This window comes from Sciurus carolinensis, chromosome 1, assembly GCF_902686445.1.
Source record: "Sciurus carolinensis chromosome 1, mSciCar1.2, whole genome shotgun sequence".
Taxonomy (NCBI): Eukaryota; Metazoa; Chordata; class Mammalia; order Rodentia; family Sciuridae; genus Sciurus; species Sciurus carolinensis.
The window spans coordinates 203,899,020-203,917,569 of NC_062213.1; the positions used below are offsets into that span (position 1 = coordinate 203,899,020).

Sequence of the window (18,550 nt, forward strand, 5' to 3'; positions counted from 1 at the left end):
CGTGGCCCCCGCCGGTCTCTGCGCGCTTTCTCTCCGGGATGGGATGCGGTGTGAGGCGCCACCGTCTGCTCGGCTCCCATGACCAGCACCCCAGCCTGGGCTCCTCACGATGTGCTCTCTCACAGCTCTGAGGCTGGAAGGTGCCACAGGTCTTCTCCCTGTGTCCTTGCTGGTGGTCCCTGTGCGAGCCTGCGTCCTGATCTCTCACAAGGACACTATTCAGATAGGCCAGGGCCACCCTGGCTCTGGAAAGGCCCTGCCTCCCTCACATTCTGAGGTCCTGAGGGTCAGGGTCCCCTGTGGGGAACTGGGGCCAGAACACAACTCCAACCAAACCTACCAGGACGCGGGCGTCAGTGACAGGAAGCGGGAAAGTCACCCAGTGCACCTTGTGCTGGCTCAGCACCACTTCCCTCGGGCCTCGCTGGCGGCAGACTTGGCTGTGCCTTTCATTTCCGTTTCGCGTCACACTCGCAGCAGCCTGTGACCGAGTCTCCTCTCCTATCCGTCTGACACAAGGGCTGGCGAGGCCCAGGGCCCCGCTCGGCTGCCGCCTGAGTCACTCCCTAGAACCTTCCCTCAGGAGCCGCCCAGGAAATTGGATGAATCAGATCAATAAACAGCGCCGTCTGTGACACGTCACCCTCCCTCGCGCGGCCTCTCTGTGCCTGGTGCATCTGCCGCTGGATCAAACCCAGGCTGGGGCTCGTCCCCTTGGCAGCTCGTCATTCATGAGCTGCGGCCAGGTCACAAGGAAAGCCACGGACATTTCCACTAGAACAATGATGCCGAGGGCCCAGCATGGGCCTTGTGCCGGGTGGCGGGAAGCCAGAGACCCGCGGGGTCCAGGCTGGCAGTGGGGAGCTTCACGGAAACCCCGCCCGAGGGGTGGTGCTCGTGTCACCCGGAACCCCACCGTATTCTTGGTGGACATGTTTCAGGGAGGGGACAACCACAGCAGGCCCCGCGCCAGTTCACATGGCTGAGGCAGACCCAGGAGCCCCCGTGTCCTGGGCGTCCTGGGCGGATTCCCACACAACAGCCAGAACCCAGTGCTGGGCTGCAGGACCTCCAGCGTCCGTCCCTTCCGTGAGCGGCATTCGAGCGCCCACCGTGCCAGGCCCGTGCCAGGCTCTTGGGTACCTCAGTGAGCAAACAGAGGTCTCGGCTTCATTGTGACCCCAGCAAACACGCTTCATAAACCAAAGGCGACATGGGTGAGGCAAGAGGGTGGGAAGTCCAGGGCTGGGAGACGGCTGGCTGCAATTCAAACACAGGCCGTCCACGTAGCTCCAAGAGGGATGTAAAATTTGGGCAGAGACTTCAAGGAGGCAAACGAGTTAGCCATGGAGCGACCTGGGGGAGGGTGCTCCAGGCAGCGGGGATGGCGGGTGCAAAGGCCCTGAGGTGGGAGGTGGCGGGCTGGAGGGTGCGCTCCCAGCAGAGAGCACCCTCCTGACGGATGGCCCCTGAGGCTCAGGAGACCCGAGCCAGTTCTCAACACCTGCCACCCCACCTCCCCTGACTTCCTCCCAGGAGTCCTCCCAGCTGAGGACCGTCCATATCAATTGTCAAAAACTGACCCATTTGAAAAGGGGAAGATCGTGGCAGAGGGAGGGAGCAGAGATCCATCCCAAAACAGAACTGAAAAGAGGCTGGCGCTCCTGGTGCTCACCACGGCTCGCTCCTGCTCCGAGGGCAAGGGTCACCCAGACAGGACGCGTTGATGGCTCGCTTCTTCATCACACAGGTGAAGAGCCCTGTTTAAAAGGAGCTTTGCCACTGACCCACGGCCTCCTGCCCGCCAAGGTAGACGCTGTTCCCAGGTGTCCCACGTAAATGTGAAGCCACCGTGTTTTGCATGAGGACCACTGTGGTTCAATGACACGCTTGGGACATTTCTGGGACAAGGTGCCAGTGTCATTGATGGTCTGTTGGAGGAAAGAACCTGATTTTCTCCTCAGCTGAAGCCTCGGTAGTAACTTAATTAGGCCAGGCTGTAAAACCGTCACTAATAACTGTCAGGAGGACCCCTGAGTCACCAGGGGATGACAGAGCTTGGCAAGCGGCCTCCTCCGGCAAGGAGGGAGGTAGTTTGAAATTTGCCTCCTGCCTCCCTCTGAAACTGTCCTCAAGGTCACCGAGTCCCAGGTCTCTCGGCCCAGCACTGAGAGCTTCACCCCACCACATGCAGACACACGCTCCTGTCAGCAGCACAGGATTTTAGGGGAAAAAATCGTTTCACCTTAACACAGCTATTTTCAATTTTGTAATATTACATACCAATTCTTGCCCACATACCTTTCTTTTTAAACTTTATTGGTTCTTTTAAGTTATACATGACAATGGAATCCATTTTGACATGATTGTACAAGCATAGAATTTACCTTGCTCCAATTTGGATTCTAGCAGCTGCCCTTCCACAGACCTTTTTTTAAAATAAAATAGCAACCACATATTTAATTAATATCTTTTTAAAGAATTAAAAAAGCTTTGTAGTTGTAGATGGACAGAATGCCTTTGCTTATTTTATGCAGTGCTGCAGACTGAATCAGTGCTCAGCAAGTGCTCTGCCACTGAGCTACAGCCCAACTCCCAACCTCACTCAGCTATAGCCCCAGCTCCCAACCCCACTGAACTACAGTCCAACTCCCAACCCCACTGAGCTACAGCCCCAACTCCCAACCTCACTGAGCTACAGCCCCAACTCCCAACCTCACTGAGCTACAGCCCAACTCCCAACCTCACTGAACTACAGTCCAACTCCCAACCCCACTGAGCTACAGCCCCAACTCCCAACCTCACTGAGCTACAGCCCAACTCCCAACCTCACTCAGCTACAGCCCAACTCCCAACCTCACTCAGCTACAGCCCAACTCCCAACCTCACTGAGCTACAGCCCCAACTCCCAACCTCACTCAGCTACAGCCCAACTCCCAACCTCACTGAACTACAGTCCAATTCCCAACCCCACTGAGCTACAGCCCCAACTCCCAACCTCACTGAGCTACAGCCCCAACTCCCAACCTCACTGAGCTACAGCCCCAACTCCCAACCCCACTGAGCTACAGCCCAACTCCCAACCTCACTGAGCTACAGCCCCAACTCCCAACCTCACTGAGCTACAGCCCCAACTCCCAACCTCACTGAACTACAGTCCAACTCCCAACCCCACTGAGCTACAGCCCAACTCCCAACCTCACTGAGCTACAGCCCCAACTCCCAACCTCACTGAGCTACAGCCCCAACTCCCAACCTCACTGAGCTACAGCCCCAACTCCCAACCTCACTCAGCTACAGCCCAACTCCCAACCTCACTGAGCTACAGCCCCAACTCCCAACCTCACTGAGCTACAGCCCCAACTCCCAACCTCACTGAGCTACAGCCCAACTCCCAACCTCACTGAGCTACAGCCCAACTCCCAACCTCACTGAGCTACAGCCCAACACCCAACCTCACTGAGCTACAGCCCAACTCCCAACCTCACTGAGCTACAGCCCAACACCCAACCTCACTGAGCTACAGCCCAACTCCCAACCTCACTGAGCTACAGCCCCAACTCCCAACTTGTTAGTATCTTTCAGGTACTACTTTAATGATTGCTAAAATTATATGCTGGCATGTTCTATGATCCACTAATACAAAGTTTATTTGAGGATATTTGGGCTAAAAAGGGATGGTTATGGATTAAGTCATGGCTGGCAGATACTGAGGCTTGGAATCTGGACTTCAACACACTGGCATGGCATCAAGTAGCGGCAGTGCCCCTTCAGAGCACATGTGATGTCCACTTTGCTACAGTCCCTACTGCTCCCTAATGTCACCCACCAGGCCTGCCTCCTTCACATTACGGCCTCTGATCTCTGTGAACACTTGGGTTTGCCGCCCTTGATTTTGTGTCCCTGACTACAGATGAGGCAACCACTGATGCCTTCAGGTAACTTCTTCTCAGTTCAATGGAACGTTTCCTGAGGATGTATTTCTGAAAGCAGCCCTACCGTACACTAGCTCCTGCTATACTGTACTCTGCTGGCGATGTCCTCTGGGACCACTCTCCTTTGGGGCCACAGCCCTTTCTTTTGCAAAGTGTCCATATGCCCTCCTGCAAAGGCTGTCTCCTAGGAACTGCAAAGTGCTTAAAGATGTGCTTGTGTCTGATGGTCTCTGAGACTGAAGGAGGGAAGTTCCGGCAGTGGAGAGGCATGCTTGGAGAGGTGCGTCTGGCCAGGTATACACAGAACAGGTGTTTTTGCCAAGAGAAGAATGAGAGATATTTGAACAGATCGACGTCACAGCAAGAACCCTGGGGGAGAGAGGGTGGGAAGCCAGGCGCTGAAGGGGAGAGCAGAGGCCCTTGGGGTACCTGCGCCTGCCACTCCACGCTCCCCTGCGTCAGATGCTGGCCTGTGTTTCCAGGTTTTTTTCACCCTGATCTGGATGTCAGGTTCTTGAGGCCAGCTCTGTCCTTGTCCACAGCTGTGTCGGTACACGGGAGACACAGAGACACGGGATGAAGCTGAGGAGACGTGAGCCGTTTGGCCACCTGTCCCACAGAAGTGTGTGACGGGGGAGTGTGCACACCACACGCCCAAGAAGTGCCCCTATGGAGTTCGCCCTGCCCGGGACCTTAAAGTTGGTTTCCCTGTCGGGTCACCTGGTCAGCGGCCAGAGCCTGGCCGTGGCCCTCCACGTCCCCAGTGGCTCATGCTGGACTCGCCTTACACCTCCTCGTCAGGGCCCTGCTCCTCTGCTTCCTTGGTGGATCCTCAGTGTTCACCAGCCAACCTGCATTAACCTGGGTAGCTGCCCAGACGTGGCTCCCCAGAGGCCTCCTTGCTGAAAGCAACCACCCGACCGCGGCCGGCCAGGCTCCTCGATGGCTCGCTTTTCCTCACAGCAGCAGAACATCACCTTCACTGTGCATGTGTCTGGTCACCTGTCTCCTCGGGTTAGAAGATTCTTTCATGTGGTCACTGTTTTCTCCTGAACAGGGACGGGCACATGGCAGGTGCATACTATGGACTTGACAGTTATTGAGTGCCACAAGTATACTAAATACACAATGTCTGACAAGCTCAGGAGGAGCTGAGTGATGTGGAAAAGATGGAGCAAAGCAAAGGGATCAGCAGTGCAGGGGCGGGAAGGCCCCCGCAGAGGTGGCTTTTTAGAACACACCTGCAGAAGGCGAGGGAAGAGCTACGCATCCACGGGGAAGGAGTAATCAGGCGGAGCATTAGTCAGCGCAAAGGCCCAGAGGCAGAGATGTATTCAGGAAGCGTGAAGGTGGAGAACGGGGAAAAGGGTGGGGAGTGTGCACGGGGCAGAGCAGGGGGTCAGCATCAGCCCCGGGGCAGCGGAGATTCTTAAAAACCAGCTTTATCAGGCATCATCCACATGCAGGAGAATGCAGCCACGTGCCGTGCGCAGCCATGAGTGTTGACTGACGTTGGTGCCCACGCAGCCACAGCCTTGACGGGGGACAGTTCGTCATCCAAGTTCCCGTTTCCCTAGCCACTCTTGCTGTCGATCAGTTCTGCCCTTCTTGCACGGCCACGCTGGGTCTGGCTTATTTGCTCAGCATGTGGTCAGCGCGCAGACGCCTTTCCTTTGTGCCCGAGTGGATTCTTTGTATTGCAGGGGCAAGGACACCAGGGTGCCCCGGTCTTCACTGCTGTGGACGTCAGGGGCTGTGTCTGCGTGGGCCGTGCTCATTCCACTCGGTACGGCCAAGTGCCCACTCGGTACCAGGTTGCACAGTTAGCGTGTTTAATTTTATAAGAACATTTCAAAACGTTGTGTGTGATGAGACACTTAGAGACCTGCCGAGCGTCCTCAACGTTGTGTGATGAGACCACTTAGAGACCTGCCGAGCGTCCGCAAGCATGCCACCGTGGACTTGATGAGCCCCCCGGGTGCGGGTCTCTCGAGCTCGCACCTCCTGCCTCTGGTTCCTTCTCACGTGGCTGGTGTCCCTAGAAACACCTGCCTAACCTGAGGTTGTAAAGGCACTTACATATTTCCTTTCTGAATAGTTTTACGGCATTAACTTTTATGTTTACGTCAAAAGAGGGTTTTGAGCAAAGAACGGACATCCTTATGATGACCTCACTTGGCTGCGCGACACGGGGCTTAGGCCCCAGTGCAGACTTGAGGACTGGCAGCTGCCTGGGCTTGGACGCAGAGGGGCAGGGGCAGCGGTGAGCAGGTCAAATTCTGAAGACCTCATCAGCAGGGTCTGGGGTATGTCCTCCATCCCTGCTCGATGGACACTGTCCAGTTTTATGGGCAGCTCTCCTTTCTCTGATGTCTCTGTGAGTCCAAGTGCGCGCCCCGAATTTGAGCTTTGAGCAATGCTGGCTGTGTATTTTAACTATCTTCACTATTTTAAGGAACTGGTTGTTTTATCTACAGGTGGTCATTCAGGCGTGGCAGCCCCCAACCACACGGCAACTCATCTATTCACTCAAAAGACTGAAAATAAAGGGAACCAACATATTTCATGTCACACTCTGCGTCACTTCTGTTAAGACTCATAAGTCCACGTCTCCTGCCTTGGCCACATCAGCTCACTTCCGACCCTTTCTCTAACTCAAGATTCACTGCCAAGTTACTCCTTTTGCCAGATTTGTTCTTTATATTACCTACTTTGCACAGTAGGCAACGAGACAGTGAATTTATTGTCTATGAATTGTTACTTTGAAAAATTACATCGATGCAAAGTGATTGCCTTTTGGCCTCCACAGCCAATACATTTACATTTTTCTGGAGGGGACGACATGAGGTCATGGGATGATATATATAATCGGTGACCACAGACTGAAGAGGAGCAAGCCGACAGTGCTTCAGGACGGAGAGAAGGGGACTTGGTCTCTCTCCAGTCATGTACCAGCTGGCCTGCTGCTTGCTCTTTATAGGATTCTTAAATCCTCTCTTCTCTCTTCCCGTTGCTGACCCCAGCGTCGTGTCCCTCCAGCTCCCAGGTAAGATCATCTTCTCCGCCGGGCCCTTGGTGCTGTGTGGGAGGCAGGGCTGGGGTTCCTGTAAAGGAGCCTGCTTATGGGGATAGTCCCAGCTTTGCAAAGAATATCAGGGGCTCTTGCTGCACATCTAGATTTAGTAGTGGATGCAGTTTTTGCTTTCTAAAATGTAAACACAGAAGAGTAGCACCAACTGCTTCATGTCACCTCTCCAATTCAAACTTTTGCATTGGTCAATATTTTTTCCCATTTATAGAAATTGCATTCAATTTAAAACATCATTACTTTTATTTTTAAATGAACCAGGTGAGTGCAGAATCAGCTGTTCCAGTTATAGCTTAGTAATGTTCTCTTATTCTACACTAAAAAGTAATCACCTGATGTGTGGCTGAAACACAAGGGCTCATTAAAGATCAGGAGCCTGGCAAGCAGGGGCAGGGACGTCAGGGGCTCCCTGACATGTCTTTTCCTTTGGATTCATGTGCACTTCAGTCAAATCCAAGCTGAGATTTTAAAACACACATCAGTGAAGTAGAACTTTTTTTTTTTTTTTACTACCTCTTGGTTTAGCTTAAGAAATAAGGTTGAGTGTTAAGTTCCAAAAAAAATTTTTTTATTGGATTTAATCTTATCTTTGATTACTTTTAGACATTTTTTAAATAAAGGAAAAAACTGTCCTAAGCCATTGATTTTATAACTCCTAGTCTCTAAAAGTTTCTCCAAACAGCTTTCTGATAACTTTCGAGTGTTGCCAGTCATTCATACCTTGTCAATCAACTTCTGGGGTCACTGAGCTCATAACTGGCAGTCATCTTGTTGGTCAAAACCAAGCACTAACCAAATCTCTATTATCTAAAAAGGGATGATAAACACTGAAAGAAGAAATCAGGAGTGAAAATTCAGATACTAATATCATCTTAAACACTCGTATATAATAATTAGAAAAAAATATATGAAATGAGGGTAGCAACTCAAATTCCAAGTAGGTGGACGCTTACCTTAGACTTTTTGTCACTGATCTTTGCTTCTTTATAAACGACCCCTTCCAGATGTAAACAGCTGTTCATGATCAGACTTGACCGGCTTCGTTAGTATTCTTCAGAAGTGCCGAGAATGTGCCCGCTGCCTCTCGGGTGGTTTGTTCCCTGTCTTCCAGGCAAGGTCACAGTCCGCTGTCAGCCCGCAGCCCTCGGGGCCTCGCGGAGCTGCAGCCCGGCTCCCGCAGCCTGGGCCCCTGCCTGGCAGCGCCCACGACACCGAGCTGGTGCCAGCACCCTGGGGCTCACCCGCACTCACTGCACAGCTTAGGCAGCCCGCTGATCACAGTTCACACGGAAAAGCACCTTCTGTGGATTCACGCCAATCAAGCGCTTTACAAGTGGTTTTGCAGCTGATTCTTTTCAAGAATAGCAATAGTTGTACCTCCACCTGGAGAGCGAGAGGTGCTGCCCTCCCTTCATGGGAAGAACAAAAACCATCTCTTCTTTCCTCATTCCCACTGCAACCCCCAGACATCTACAGCAAACAGCACCAGCTGCAGTGGGCAAAGAGGGAATGAGGGTCCAGCAGACTGAGCCTAAATGGCTCTGCTCTCCTCCTGCTCAAAGCTCTCCCTCCTGGGTGGTGAGGCAAGTCACACGCAGTGAAGAGGTGACATAAGATCCACATCTCCTGACCTCTGTTCTGCTGGATTGCAAACTGGGTTGTGGTACTTTCACTTGTTAAAACACCACTAGTGCTGAGTGCAGTGGCTCATGCCTGTCCTCCCAGCAACTCGAGAGGCTCAGGCAGGAGGATCCCAAGTTTGAGGTCAGCCTCAGCAACTCAGCAAGGCCCTAAGCAAAATTAAAAAAGGACTGGGGATGTGGCTCAGTGGTAGAGCACCCCTGTGTTCAATGTCCAGTACTGCAAATAAATAAAATAAAATACAATACCACTAGTCTCAGATCAGGAACTTTGCATCTGAAGTTTTTCTAGTATTCATCTCCCTGTTGCTGGAACTCCCCCAAAACAACGGGGAACAGAAATGACTAGCTGAAGCCTGGACCGAGTTACTGGCCTCTATTCTCACTCTGCAGCACCTGAGGAAGATGCAAGGTCGGGCCTGGAGGAGCTGGAGAGAACAGAAATCCTGCGACTGCTGCCAGAGGAGCTGGGCCCAGGGAGAGGCCATGGGCTCGGGGACGCAGGTCAGCTGACTTTCCTGCCTCCAGGGGGCGTGACTTCATTGCAATCGGGTTTACCCTGTGCTCAGATGAGGAAACCTTGCACTGGGGCGTAAAGGCGAGGTAGATGGAATAACCAAACTAGGGGCCCCACACTCTCCCCTCTGGGCCAGCCTCTGGCCGCGACCTGTCCTCACCACCCCAGCTCCAGGCTGTGCCAGACGTCCTGCAGCCTCTCTCTGTGGACCCCGTGGGTGGGGCAGGGGTGATTTTCTGTTTCCAATAAGTACAATTTTAAATCCTTGTTTTCCACCTATGCAAACTACTAAATCCTTTTATAACCCAGCTTTTCATCAGTAATGACAAAAACACCCACTCTTAAGGTATTTTGAAAGGTCAGTGGGAAAATGCAGGTGAAATGCTCAGGGTCACACAGAGTGATCAGTCATGGCTGGTGTCCCTCCCAGCAGAGACATGATGCTCAGGACATTCTGGAAAACAAGATGGAGCCTTTCCACAGGTAATATTTAGCAGACAGGAGTTCAGCTTTTATGAAAAATTTTAAATAAAATATTGAACTGCTAAGTTGCTGAGAAAAATGCAAGGCCTTCTATGAATCGCAGGGGTGAGACTTCCTTTCTGTATTCAAGTGAACACTGCTGCAATGGGAGAGGTGGAAATGAGACAGGATTTAACCACGTACTACTTCATGTGTTTTAAAATAAGCACACACTAGGCAGAGCAGATCTGAGGAACTGGTTTCACAATTGTCTTCCAGATCCTAGTGCCAACATTTCCAACTCAAGAGGCCATCTGAGAAAGGTAAGCGTCTGCTTGGGAGAGGTAGGAAAGAAAGGGGAGCCTTCTAGTCCTGATTTCACAGGCTCCTGAATTCAGGAAATACCAGTGTTCTTGTGGCAACTGCACCTTAAAACAACTGGTCAGTGTTGTGAAAGCATTGATCTGTTCAAACTTTTGATTCATATAAAATCTGCATGTAGCCAGGTGTGGTGGCGCATGCCTGTCATCCCAGTGGCTCGGGAGGCTGAGGCAGGAGGATTGTGAGTTCAAAGCCAGCCTCAGCAACAGCAAGGTTGCTTAAATGACTCAGTGAGACCCTGTCTCTAAATAAAATATAAAATAGGGCTGGGGATGTGGCTCAGTGCTTGAGTGCCCCTCCCCAGTGACAAAAAAAAAAAAAAAAACCCTGAATGTGACAAGGACATACCAGTGTGTTTGGGGTAAGTTATAGTAAAGTTGTAAGAATTAAAAAAAAAAAAAAACCAACAACCAAACAAAAAAAATCAAACAGATGAGGTCCTTGAGGTGGGCTACCCTGTGTGGTCCCTGTCTTCTTGATGTCTGCCCAGCAGCTCCGCATCACCCAAGAGCCTGGAAGAAGCTCCGGGCCAACCCCCACCTCAGTGAGAGCCCCTCACGCCTGCCGGCCCTGGGAGCCGGCCACCTCCCTCTCAACAGCGCTGGGGTTCTGGGCTGCTCTAGGCTGCTTGTCCCCGTGCAGAACAGCCTCAGCCAGCAGTGAGCTCAGTCCTGCAAGAGGAGGGAGCCTTGGCGAGACTTTGGACCCCTGGCAAGTGCTCGCTCTGTGGCTGAGGTTGTTCCGAACTGTTCTGGTTTCAGGTTCTCCCTGGACAGGACCCTAACATTCTTCTGAGTCACCTCTTGGCCAGAACCAGGAAGCAGCACAAGCAGCACGGGCCCCCCGTGGAGTGCTTCTGGAAGTACTGTGTCTGAGGCCCAGGCACGGCTCCTCAGCACGGCCCGGCATGGACAGTCGCCCGGCTGGAAGCACTGAGGGAAAAGGAGGCCGCCGCCCCGCTGGCTCCCGGGAAGCACCCCGGTCTGCAGGATAACGAGCGGAGCGGCCAGTTCACTTGAAAGCATGTCCTAGAAATCTGTGATTTTTCTTTTCTTCAATTTAGTCCTAATTTCTTGAAAATTTAAAAGTAGAGATATAAATAAACAGAAGCAAATATAAGAAGAAAAAATTATAAAAGTGAAGTTCAGTCAAAATCATTCAACTACAAACCATTTAAACAAACTCAGCTATGATGTCCTCTCACCCTTAAAAATGACAACATAAAAAGTTACCTTTTAAAACGCAGAGCAGTGCCATAGCTTGGAAGGTCTCTAGAGTGAGTGACACCTCCAGGAGGAAACCCAAGAGAGGCAAATCCCTCGAGACTTCCCCGGGGAAGTTCATGTGCTTGGCCTCCCACGCCCTGCACCGACCAAGATACCAACACTCACGCACTGCCGCTTCACACAGAAGCACGTTGGAACTCAGTTCCTTGGAGTTCAATAATCACAGTTCATGTAACAAAGGGGGAAATACCTTTGTTTCTTATTGAGAGAAAAGGCTGAGGCAGGATATAAGATTGTAGAACAGAAGAGCGAGCCCCATTAATCTTTAGACCCCACGTGTGTGTGCAAATCTAGTTCCCGGCACCAGCCCCTCCACGGTGATGCGGTCTGTAGATGTGTGAAAGGCCTGGGGCAAGCACCAGGGCTCTGCAGACTGTCCAGAGGCGTGCCACAGGGGCCACAGGGGCTGTCCATCCACCTCCCTCGCAGCACCAGGGCTGCACCAGCCACCTGGAAGCACCTGGCGTGCCCTGATCTTGTCAGCAGTCATCACGAGTCTCTTGAGAGCACATTCTGGTGGAGCGCTCCTGAGTTAAGACATCGAGAACATCTGTAGGGAAGATGGTTCAAAAGTGGAGAGCAGGTGCTTGTCTCAGAAGCACCTGACACCAAGCACAGCTATGGAGCTTACGGGGCCTCATCATGACACCAGAAGAGCCTAAAGGCAGAATTCCCTTGTAGTGATCCCCAAATCCCTTGCTCATAGTGGTACTGAGCTCCATGGTCAGATCATGAAATTGAGATCCTTACTCCCCACATGGACCACCTGTGTGCTCCAACCAGCTATCTGCTTCCTTGCTGCAGGGTCCTCTGTAACAAGGCTCATTTCAGGGACAGCTGAGACCAGGAGCTGCTGAGCACACCCACAATGAACCCCTTTCCTTTCTGCTGCGGTCGCTGCTGCTCAGAGAGGTGGCAGGGATTCGAAAAGGGTACGAGTTAACAGCCCCTCAGGCTCTTGTTCCATATCTTGATTTCCGGCTGCTGCCAAGGTACACAGTCAGACTTTGTGAACCCAGGTTCACCCTGCAGAACACGTGAGAGTGGTATGCTAACTGGATTGCACTAAACAGCCATGGAAACTACCACACACACACACACACACACACACGACCCAATCATTTCTTCACAAGCTGGAGTGAGGATCAACTGAGCCAGTGCGCTGGGAAAAGGGCTGAGACATGCCTGCCACCACAGAGCTCACGCGCTACAGCGGCGACCCGGAGCCTCCAGGAGAAGCTCGTCTCGTGGCACCAAACACGCTCAAGACCGGGGCTTGCCACAGCACCACCAGGGACCCCACAGGTTTTACATGTAGTTTATTGTTTTACTTAAAAAAGATTCCCAATTAAAATATTAATAGCCATTAAAAACAAGTAAATCACATAATTACAAATTCAGTTGAAACAAAATTTCGATTTGGGCTGAATTGACCTTAGGAATTATAATGAAGTTTTGTGTGATTGCAAAACTATTCCCTTTATACAGCATCTTGCTTTTCATAAATCGTGACCTCTGACCCAAGAAAATAAAGCTTTTTGGGTAGTATTTATGTAAACATGGAAGCCTGTAATACACACTTTTATCACCAAGCCCTACGGCATTAATATAAAAGCTAATAAGCTTGAACGACAAAGCTTCCACTGGGTGAGGCCCCATGGGGAGCAGTGGTAGGGACAATCTCTACAAGCACTAAACAATCCTCTTATCAAAAGAAGAGACCTGAGTGGTCTTGCAGATCTGCCTGTGATAAGCACCGTGTCCAATCCAGCCTAGTGGCATGTGCACTCCACAGGACGTGCACGAAGGCAGAGCAACAGGTGACTCTGAGCGAACATCTAAAACAGCAGAAAGAAGCCTTTTGTCGTCAGCAAGAACACAAAGTTTAGCACGCACCTGTGAAGACAGAATGACCCCGACGGCTCCAAATGCCATTTCTGATTTACACAAACTAAAAACTCTACTACTCTAGAAAGTCGTCAGTAGACAGGCTAATTTTTTTAAACTGGGAAAAAATTTTTTTTAACCAAGGGAAAAAAATACCACAATAACTGGATCAACACACAAAGACCCCAGAAGTCATTTAACTATCAAGATGGAATAGAATATGAGAGTTCTCTATTCATAAAACAGGAAGATTTGTGTGAGAATGCTTGATTTTAGAAAACTCCAATAAATGTCAAAGGCAGCATTTGAAAATGATTTTGACACCTGAAGACTAAATTCACACCCACTACTTTGGGAAGGAAATCTGAGCTACAGGATTGGAGAATCAGGGTCCATTTTTTCCACAAAAAGGTCAATTTGCCTAATCATTATGGTACATTTAGATAAAGCTATAAAATTTCAAAGGAGAAAGAAGTCTTTTCCTAAAACAAACAAAAAACAAAGCAAAGAAAGAAAAAATAAGTAAGTTTGTGTAAGTTATATAAAAAATATAAGGTTACTGTGACCTTCATCTTCTATTTCCTTTTCTGCTCTGCACGGGTGTGAATCTCACATACCTTTCTAAGTCTGAGAAGGAACCTTGGACTTCTAGAGCACCACAGTGAGTCAATGAGTCAAGTCAACACTCACTTCTTGAGACTTGTGGGCAAGGGGCACAGAAAGCACTGACTCCTGACTCGCGGAATCCCGAGGGATGGGGAGGCTGGGGTGGCTGAGCTTCCCAGAGATTCCTCACTGGGCATAAGAACACTTACCCTGTTCAAGGGCAAACAAAAGGCAGTGCCAATCAGACCTCTGGTCAGCATGGAGAGACATCTTTGTATAAATTCAGTGAAAATCAAGAGTTAACAGTTAGTTGAACACTTATGTAATAATATTAACTTACAGAACTTTTGTCACTTTTACGATCATTATTTTAAAATCAAAAATCTTAAAAAGAAACACTCTTGGTTGAATAAAGAGTTCTTTTGTTTTAACATTATATTTGCAAATGCTAATTTAAGTTCTCCAAAGAATAAGCCCCTTTTAAGTTGGTGGATTTTTTTTTTTTAGAAAAGTCTTTCAGTGAAAAGTAAAAAGTAAAATTGCATTTGTAAGAATGGTAGTCAAAATTCAGTCCTAAAAATAGTTATTTACAGATTTACTGGTGGACAATGGGCTTGATCGTGCCGCAGGAAACTGGAACGTCTCTCTGAGCTACGGGAGAGCACGTGCTGTGGAGACCATCATGGGAACGCGCTGCGGGAGTGGCTGCTCCTCGCGCTCTAGGGCGAGAACGACTTAGCCACAACAGATCGACCGACGAGGCTGCCGTGGGCTCATTTCAGCTGTACTTCTCATCGTGATTTATTCTGGGTAATGTCTGAAATAAAATTTTGCCAGACACCTACCTTTTAAAGGCAATCGATCTCTCTAGAAGGCAGCTAAACGAGAAAGGAGTCTAACTGGCAGTTTTAACATCAGGAACAAAGAGAAGATTCAATATACAATGTCTGCTTCAGAAAAGTGATGTCTGCTAAAGTAAGGAGGGAAGTCTTCTGTTGATGACTTTGTGGTCACTTTGAGTCGGGCTTTAGATACACACAGGGAGGTCTGTCACACGTGCCCGGAAAGCTTGTGCAAGGACATCCTCGTGGTGGCTCAGCTGCTGTCTTCTGCTGGACGTGGCCCACGGGCCTCCGCAGCGTCACCAGCTGACCCTCTGTCTTCACAGGTGGCGCAGTTCTCAAAGAGAACACAGGCAGGTGTGTTACACAATGCCCATGCCCTGGCACAGGCTGCCAGGCCTCAACTTACTCATGTCTCAAAGTACCTACGCTGGTCCACTGTATTAATTATTAGGAGGTAAATGGCAGAAACTGTTTAGTAGGTTAGCTTAACTGGTTTGGAGGCTCATTCTTCATGTACCCTCTCAGGGGGAGTCTATCTGAAGGCCTGCAGTTTCCGGGGAAGGTCTCAATGGTGAACCGTGGTTGGTGTTGGTCACACTCAGCTGCAGCAGAGCACTGGCTACCCAGCGGCCCCGCATTTGCTCCTGGAACAGCCTGCATGCAGCTCGTGAGAGTCAGGGTGGGCAGTAAGGACCCCGTCCTCCAATAACTGGACCTGTGTTCTGGCTGCTGGCTGCTCTGGTCTTGGTGGTAGACACTCAGGTGGGCAGCCATCAGTATACTCTCCCTGTCCCTCCAGATGAAGCAACTCTCAAGGGATTTAAAGGGCCAGCGCCCTTCTCTTTTTACTACCTGCCTCCACACCCTCATTTTTCTCCCCGCATACCCCACCCCACCCTTCAGAGGCTGAAAGTTCAAGTCTAGGACATCCAAATACAACCACATATGTGAGGAATCTGGAGTCACCATGCACATCTGGGGAAAAGTGCAGACTTAACAAAGGACTCGGAAGTCCTGAGGTCTGTGCCTCCTGCTGACCTCCAGCAAAGCAAAAGCCAAAAGCAGCAAGCTCTGAGGAAGGAGGAAGAGGCTCGTTTCCAGAGCTACCACACAACAAGGTTCCAAGGTCTAGTTCAACCACCACCACAGGCCTAAGACACAGGAGAGCACAGCCTACTCAGACAAAGAAGAGATTGCTGACCTGCCGGACAAGGACTTTAGAACGACGATCTCAAAGATGCTCAAAGAACTCAAGAAAGATGTGGAAGAAACCAAGACAATGTATGAACAAAACGGAAATATCAACAGAGCAACAGGAAACATAAAATGAAGCCAGAAAGGAACTCTGTACCTGAAAAAGACAAAGCAAATGAAAAACTGGCTGGAGGGATTCAAAGGCCAACTTGGGAGGCCGAAGAGAGAACTATGAACACGAAGACAGGACAGTTGAAACTGTCAAGACTGAGGAATAGAAAAACTAAAGGAAAGAAAGCAGCGACTGAAGTGCCCTGGGACCCAGAGAGAGGAGCAGGGAGCCGCGGAGCAGGGAGCCGCAGAGCAGGGCAGGAGAGTGTGAAGAAGAAATGGCCAAGAACTTTCCAATCAGTGGAAGATCTGAAGATACACGTCTAAGAAGCTCTCAATGAACTCCAGGAAGGATGACCTCAGAGACCCACCCCGAGACCCATTCCAATCAGTCTAAAGTCAAAGAAAAAGCACCTTAAGGCCGCAAGGGAGGCCATGCAACAGTGAGGCTATTGGCAGAGGTCTCAGCAGATATTCTGGAAGCCAGAAACAGTGAGCCAATATATTTAAAGTACTTAAAAACACCCAAACTGTCAACTGAGAACCCTATACCTGGCAGAACTCCTTCGAAAGCGAGGGAGAGCTGGGTGTGGTGGCACAGGTCTATAATCCCCGCTAGCTGGGAGCTGAGGCAGGAGGATAGCACGTTCAAGGCCAGCCTCAGCAACTCAGCAAGGCCCTAAGCAAGTTGGTAAGACCCGTCTCAAAATAAAAAATAAAAAGGGTTGAGGATGTAGCTCAGTGGTAAAGTGCCCCTGGGTTCAATTCCTGGTACCAAAAAAAAAAAAAAAAAAAAAAAAAAAAAAAAAAAAAAAGTGAGGGAGAAATGCTGAAGGTTGAAATGAAAGGACAACAGACAGTAACTCAAAGCCATATTAAACAAAGTTCTCAGTAAACAGAAATACAGGGGCAATTATAAACGCTACTATTATTTGAACCATGGCATGTAACTTTTTGTTTTCTATGTGATTTAAAAGACTAATACATTTAAAGAAAACTAGTCTAAAAGCTAATATTATGGTAACTGGTTTGTAATTCCATATTTTGTTTTCTACATCATTTAAAATATTAATGAATAAAATAGTTATTAGTTTATGATTTTGGACACACATATATCAAGATCTAACTTCGTGCTGGGCACGATGGTGCATACCTACCTATAATCCTAGCAATTCAGGAGGCTTAGGCAGGAGCACTGCCCAAGTTCAAGGTCACCCTCAGCTTAGCAAGACCCTGTCACAAAATGAAAAACAAAAAGGTCTTGGGATGTAGCTCAGAGGTAGAGCAGCCTGGGTTCAATCCCTAGTAACAAACAAAATCTAATTTTGCTGAAAAGAGGAGATAGGGAGGGAGTTCTACGAAAGTCATTTTTGTTTGTTGGTTGGTTTGTTTTTTTGGTACTGGGGATTGAGCCCAAGAGCACTTAACCACTGAGCCACATCTCCAGCTCTTTTTGGTATTTTGTTTAGGGACAGGGTCTTGCTGAGTTGCTTACGACCTCGCTGAGCTGCTGAGGCTGGCTTTGAACTTGTGATTCTCTTGCCTCAGCCTCCTGAGCCACTAGGATTATAGGCGTGCACCACCGCACCCAGCTCAGGGTTTTTTTTTTAATGTTATTGAAGCTAAGCTGTAATAAATTCAAACTGGAGTGATAAAACATTGGGATATTAAATATGACCCTCATGGTTACCATGAATAAAATAATTACAGAATATACATACCAGAAAATGAGTTGGGAATTAAAATTTCACTGCAAAAAAATCACTCCAACACAAGACAGCAAGGAAGAATGGAGGGTCAGTGGGGAAAAAAGAGCAAGATGACAAGGGAGCCCCCACCAGCAGTTCCTTTAAACATAAGGGGCCAAACTTTCCACTTGGAAGACAGAGCCTGGCCCGAAGAGGGTGGACAGCCTGGCTAACCACACGCCATCCACAGAGGTCCACGTCCGACCTCGACACAGGCTGACAGTGAGACGAGGGACAGGCAGGCCATGCAACAGCGGCCGAGGAGAGCAGGGACGTCTACGGACGAGCCAGACCAGAGAAGAGCGTGCGGCGCCACCTGCACGAAGGACTCAGGCAGCAGGCACCAGCGGAGAGCGGCCGGCTGCACGGCAGTGGGACGGCAGCTACTTGTTTCAATGAGGGCAGTTTCCGTTTTGAAGATGAAGAGGGCAGGACGGTGCTAATGGCTGCACAATACCAACGTACTTAACTCGGAACTGTGTGCTTTAAAATGGTCAGGAAGGTAAGTTTCACGTTACATGCACCGTGTGTATTTTACAAGATTAAAAAGTGCTAAATTAAAAAAAAAAAAAAAAGCGAGGGGGGAGGATTTCAGTGACCTGCCTACTTCACGAGCCTTCACAGAATCCTTTTCTGAACACCCACATTGTTCTCTTGTTATAATTTCTAACCTGACCCCTCAACCTCCCCAATGAGACCTGTGGGAGCCAAGACCTCATTACTAGGGCAAATGTCACCTCCACCACCATGGCTGCGTCGGTGGCTGGACAGTGGTGATGACAGGTTCCCTGCTGAAGCTGTTCACAAACACTCAAAGCCCACGCGGGCCCCAGCAGAGCTCCTGCTGGCT

At 49.8% G+C, this 18,550-nt stretch overlaps 2 protein-coding genes across 6 annotated transcripts in view; one reads left to right on the forward strand and one right to left on the reverse strand.

The window, feature by feature from the left end:
- The first annotated feature begins 6,881 nt into the window (after window positions 1–6,881).
- On the forward strand, window positions 6,882–10,913 carry Uts2 (urotensin 2). Its single transcript, XM_047565927.1, has 4 exons — window positions 6,882–6,981; window positions 9,057–9,167; window positions 9,922–9,965; window positions 10,785–10,913. The coding sequence occupies exons 1-4, from the start codon at window positions 6,882–6,884 to the stop codon at window positions 10,896–10,898; spliced, it is 369 nt and encodes a 122-aa protein (XP_047421883.1). The 3' UTR covers window positions 10,899–10,913.
- A 1,698-nt stretch (window positions 10,914–12,611) lies between these two features.
- Window positions 12,612–18,550, reverse strand: part of Per3 (period circadian regulator 3) — a 56,590-nt gene continuing 50,651 nt past the window's right edge. For 4 of the 5 annotated variants that reach the window (XM_047541331.1, XM_047541297.1, XM_047541313.1 and 1 more), the window contains one exon: window positions 12,612–14,981. In XM_047541331.1, the coding sequence (XP_047397287.1) occupies window positions 14,898–14,981 (84 nt within the window). In that variant the 3' untranslated portion in view covers window positions 12,612–14,897. Of the gene's footprint in view, window positions 14,982–17,109; window positions 17,186–18,550 lie in introns of all 5 variants that reach the window. The other variant, XM_047541304.1, reaches the window with a different exon arrangement.